This window comes from Chinchilla lanigera, unplaced genomic scaffold (assembly GCF_000276665.1).
Source record: "Chinchilla lanigera isolate Chin_1 unplaced genomic scaffold, ChiLan1.0 scaffold00044, whole genome shotgun sequence".
NCBI classification, from domain to species: Eukaryota; Metazoa; Chordata; class Mammalia; order Rodentia; family Chinchillidae; genus Chinchilla; species Chinchilla lanigera.
This window is the reverse complement of record NW_004955445.1, coordinates 5,338,595-5,344,165: the sequence shown is the minus strand read 5'-3', so window position 1 is coordinate 5,344,165 and position 5,571 is coordinate 5,338,595. Positions and strand designations below refer to the sequence as shown.

Genomic DNA, 5,571 nt, shown 5'->3' with positions numbered 1-5,571 from the left:
GGGTTCCGATAGTCTGGCTGTTATCTGTGTATGATGGGCAGCTTTGGGCGACAGTACAGTCAACTACGGGGGAGGGGCATTTGCGATGTGTTGTGTATGTGCACCAATTCCCCGCGGAACGAACCTAATCATTACGCACTGCAAACGTGCAGTCATGAAAATAAGAAGATAAAAAAGCTCCTTGCCCAACATTCCGGGACAGGGCGCCCCAGCCCTCGCGGCAGGTGGACACCGGCCGGGGACCCGAGCTGGGGCGCGCGCCCCCTGCAGGCTAACCGGCAGCGTTACACGCAACACGGTCTGCAGACACTAGTCAGCAAAGCACAGGTAGGGCAAGCCTGAGGACTCTACGGACGAACGGCCCGGCCTCTCCCAACGTTATAAATCGCAATAGCGGGGCCGCGAGAGTAAGGAGGCTAAAAACCCCACCCGCTGACTGCACAGAGTAGATCTGGTTCAGCACCCAAAGCCACCAGGTCTAGCAAGCTCATGTAAAATGTCTTTTTGAGGCAGGGTCTAACTATACAGTCCAGGTGTCCTAGTGCTAGGATCCCAGATGTGGGCCGCCACCCTTAACCAAGTGTTTTCTGTTGTTTTGGGGTTTTTTTGAGGCAGGACCTAATGCTGTAGCACTCAAGGCTGGCCACGAACTCACAGCGACCCTCCTGCCTCAGCCTCCCAAGTGCTGGGTTAGAGGCATGCACCACCGCCGTTGGCCAAAAAGTCACTTTTGACCTGTACAACTACGAGGTACAGGGCCTGGCAAGAGCTGGAGCAGTGTCCCTCGGGAGCTGAGGCACTGGACAGCGCTGTTCTGGGGAGAACGCTCCCCGAAGCATTACTCTAGTGGTGAGATCGACTCCTGTCTGAGATCTGCTCTGCTGTGCTCAGGGGAGGGGTCAGAGCCTGGCAAACAAGAACAGGGGGCTTCACCCCGTAACCTACTATTGTGTATGTTTAAAGCCACGTTTATGAAGTTCAATGAAATCAGGACCCAGGAAAGCAATAAAAACAAACCAAGATTGCAAAACACCAAATCTATATTTACATCCACATATAATAACATAACTTTAAGCTGAAATATATCATAAATAAAATAAGTAATGTCTACTGTTGGACAAGTAACAATTAAAATAAATCAAACTGGAATGAAATAAATACATAAACAAAAATTCAACAAATTGTACCTCTAATGAATGTACTGTTGTCTCAAAGGAAAAAATACAAAAGCAGTAGTATTCCAATAGTTAATACTGATGGACAAAAAACATACTTTGAAGTACAAAGGGCTGTTTAAAAGTTGCTATCTTTATGCAGTCAGAAATGCTGTTGGAAAGGAGATACAAAAGCCCAGAACATTTCAGCGTAACACAAATTGATTTGTTTTCACATAGATTTGGTGATTTTTTTTTTTTAAATACAGGTTTAAATCTCAGCCTGTTATCGCAAACCATTTTTTTAAGATTTACATTTACATCACAGCAAGCTTTCTGTAACACTCACTGGATTAGGCCGAGACTCAATCAATCATTTCGCAAATGTGTTAATCTTCAAAAATAGGCTATAAAAAGTGCAAAACTATGAAAACACAAGTCTAGACTATGTACATATGGCTCAGCTTGTGGGCAGGAGAGCAGGGACTAGTGTGCGCTTTCCCGACCCGAAGCACTGCCCGCAGGGCCGGCTGTCTCAGAGGCGGCCCCTACACACAGGAGTTCAGACTTCGGTCTCACCAAGGACACCTCGTGCTGCATAATGGAAAGAAAACTCGGGCTTCTTTGAGCACTTCGCCCTCCGTGGAGGGGCAGGGCAGGAAAGAAGAGCAGTGCAAATTTATTTCTGAAAGTTTCTTCATAAAATATTCTGTGGTTGCTAAACCCGTGAGCTGCCGGATAAACTCGGCCAAGGACGCACATTAAACAAACACAAGTCTAAAACACCAAGCGGGCCTCGTCTAAAACCCAAACTGCTGTGGGCTGGGCAAAGGCCACTGCTGCCCTGCGGGTGGAAGCGGGCAAGGCGGCGAGGCCCAGGGCGGCTTCTCCCCCCAGCCGCCAGGCCCGGCGGCTCCGCTGCAGGATCAAGGTGTCCTCCCTCGGCTGGAGGACGCCCGCCGGCCAACGCCAGCCACACCGCGCTCAGACCTCCCGTTCCCTCTCAGACTGCTTCCCAGGGTCTGATTCACACGTGTAATTTATCATTTTCATAGATTAATGTAGCTCACACTCCCACAGAAGTGAATTTCCCAACAGAAGTGATTGAAACAAATGGAAGTGGCTCTGCAGAGGAAACGCCGCTCCGCGCACCGTGGAAGCCCAGTGGCCGTGGCCGTGTCACGGGGACGTGAAGCGCGTGTCTGCCCCGGTGCGGCACGAGGGTGCTTGGTCTGAGTAGTGACCTCAGACCGAGTTGACACTCTTTGTTAAGACGACAGACGCCGGAGGATTCCACATAATACAGATCACAGAGAATTTTTAAAAAAACATACATTTTTAAATGAATGAGCACAAATAGCAGAAACTGCTACAAGTGTGGAGCTCCACTAGGGAAAAGGAATACACACAGTATTTGAACAAGCAGGTTTACAACTTAGATATTTACAGATTTTTACCTGAGGTGCAAGCGTTATATACTTTCCCCACCCACCCGCCCCGCCCCCAGTGATTTCTTTTCAGCAGCGCTCAAGTATGCAGAAACTCCACTTATTTGGTCAATTCTAAAAAAAATATTATTCGGGGACAAAACAGACTCCCGGTCCCCATCTGTGGACAGCCAACCGGTCCAACTAGGTTTTACTGCTGTTTGGTACAAAGTTAACAGAACGACTTCCCAGAACTGTAGTGTTCCCTCCACGCCCCTCTCGTGTCCATGTACAGTACAGTCACAGCTTATTTCAGTAGCTTTCACCGTTTACTTCCTCAAGGGATGAACCAAAACTCATTTCATGGACAGTACGCACTTCCATCCGGCAACACCTAAGGGGACAAGAGGGGCAGAACGTGAGGAAGGTCGAGGCTGCGCTTCAGAGAACTTTAAGTACAATGAATGAACAGGTGGAACCAACTAATGGGGACCTAACGTCAGCGCACTCTGCTGTAAGCCCAGGTTACAAACGAAGCATCAGGAAACCACGGCGGAGACAACGCTGTACCGCTGGGCTGGGATCCCAGCACTAGGGAAGCTGAGGCAGGAGGGTCGCTGTGAGTGCAAGGCCAGCCTGGGCTATAGTGAGACCTTGTCTCGAAACCTTGTCTCAGAAAAAAAAAAAAGGTAGAACGGCAGCCTCTGCAGCACAACGCACACGCACTCGCACACGCAGAAGAGCACACGTGCGGACGCCTCCAGTTGCCGGCGAAGATTTGCTACGATTCATGAACAGGTGCCAAGTATCAGAAAGCAGCTGTCCGAGCGCAGGCAGCGGCCCGGAGGTCAGGAGCCACCGCTGGGACCCGGGCCACGTGCTCGGCAAGCTACCTGGCACTGATAACGGGGCGTTTTCTGCAGAGCTGGGGACCGAACCCAGGACCTCGAGGGTGCCAGGCAAGGGCTACCGCTGAGCTGCACCCCTAACCTGCTCTTCCTAATTGGGGTTTGTTTTTGTTTTGTTTTTCGGTTTTTTGGTATTTGTGAGCCAGGGTCTCACTATGCAGCCCAGGCTGGCCTCCAACTCAAAGTGACCCTCCCTCCTCAGCCTCCCAGCGCTGGGACTTGGGGCATGGGCCACCATGGACAGCTTTCTTTGTTGCGAAGGGGCCTTGCTGTGCAGCCCAGGCTGGCCCCAGGAGGTATCCTGCCTCAGCCTCAGTGCTGAGATTACACGCATGCGTCCCACACCCAGGCTTTGGTTTGGTCTTGTGACAGGCCTCATTCCACAGCCCCAGCTAGCCAAAATGAAATTGTCCTGCTTCAGCCTCCTAAGTACTGGGGTTACAGGCACAGACAACACAGCCAGCTGGCTTCTGTTTTCGGGCAGAGCGGGTTAAGTCTCAGCCCTGCGACAACACCACTGACTCGCCCTCACCCTACTCCTGTCATCTGAAAGAAAGGAAGGCTGACGCTGCCCAGGAAGGAGCACTTCTGCCCTGACGTGTTCCGCACATCCTGCCCAGGCCGCAAGCACCTTCTCATCTCCGCACCCTGGACCCAGCAGGCACTTGCCGGAGACGCCTAAGGACACTACTTTCCCCTCTGTAGAAGGTCTGTTGTACCTGTTTCCTGTTATCTATCTTCTACTATTCCCTTTAAATTACTTATACTTTTGTTTTTTTTTTTTATACTTTCATTTTCTCACATGAGAGAAACCATTAATAGTTAACCTTCTGTGGCTGATTTATTTCACTTAGCATTATGGTCTCTGAGGCATCTGTTTTCCTACAAAATCATCATTTTTTGTTACTTGTTTGCTTTTGAGACAAGGTCTAGCTATGTAGTTCACGCCGGCCTTGTGCTCACTTTATAGCCCAGGCTGGTCTTCACAACTATCCTCCCGCCTCAGCCTCCCCAGTGCTGGGATTACAAGCATGCGCCACCACCCCCAGTCTGAAGTAATCCCAGCACTGTACAGGCTGATAAAGGAGGATCCTTGAGTTCAAGACTAGCCTGGCCTACGAAGTGAGCTCAAGGCCAGCCTGAGCTGCATAGTGAGACCCTCTCAAGAAAGGAAAAAAAAAAAAGGCACTTCGAGGCCTACTCGCTTACTTCAGTTGCCTTGAAGATCATTTTTATTATCATCACTACTGATATCCACAGACCCTGCGTACTATAGCCTAATCTTACAACACCTTTTAAAAAAGCTTAAAGTTAAGAACACTGTTATGCTACACTGGACAGGCTAGATGATTTATTTTCAACTAAGTAAAACTATGCACTGTATTTACTTACAATATATGCTCACCTTTCTTCCCCAATAGGAAATCAAGTTTTTTTGTCATTTGGTCGATAATGCGCGTTCACAATGAAGTTCTCGTAGTTTCTCTTCTGCAGCATGCCGCTGGACAGGTGCTGGTAGGACACGGGCCTCTTTCCTGCTTGGAAGGAAAGCAAGGGCGGTTGAGAGCCAGGTTCCGCACTGCAGCGGGCTGCTACGCGCCGCCGAAATTCCCGCCCCCACTAGCACGGCGGCCCACACCGCCCGGGGATCTGCGCAGGTGCTGCAATTTGTTTTATGAGGTCATTTATTAGCGCAGAATTTTAAGTCACTGAAATTATCTAGCTCGTAGGCTGTCATTAACGAGAGCTTTGAAAGCTCGTTTCAAGGTTCTCCAAAGGAGAAGGGCCGCATAAAACATTTTACACCTGTGTGTAACACAAACCCCGAGCGCATGAGCTTAAGAGGACGAGAGGCCAACAGGGCCGCCTCTCCCAGTAAAGTTGCGCTTCGGATCCGGCTGGGCGGGACACTCTAATCGAGAAACAGCAAAAATTACTATTTCATCACAGTCTAATAAAACCCACTGGCGCGTGGGGAAGCAGCCGTTTCTCGATTCGCTGCCCTCGGCACACCGCGCGGCACCAGGTCCCCTGGACAGCGCCCTCCTGGCAGCCGAGAGGAGCGGGCAGCGGGACGCGGAC

General features: G+C 50.3%; 1 protein-coding gene across 1 annotated transcript; it reads right to left on the bottom strand.

Annotated features, from left to right (window-relative positions):
- Positions 1 to 1,022: 1,022 nt before the first annotated feature.
- LOC106149428 (frizzled-8-like) lies at positions 1,023 to 5,024 on the bottom strand (the record flags this gene model as incomplete). Its single annotated transcript, XM_013518329.1, is given in 2 exon segments — positions 1,023 to 2,975; positions 4,895 to 5,024. A coding segment is annotated over 1 exon segment (110 nt), but the record flags the coding sequence as incomplete, so codon positions are not given.
- Between the last annotated feature and the right edge of the window lie 547 nt (positions 5,025 to 5,571).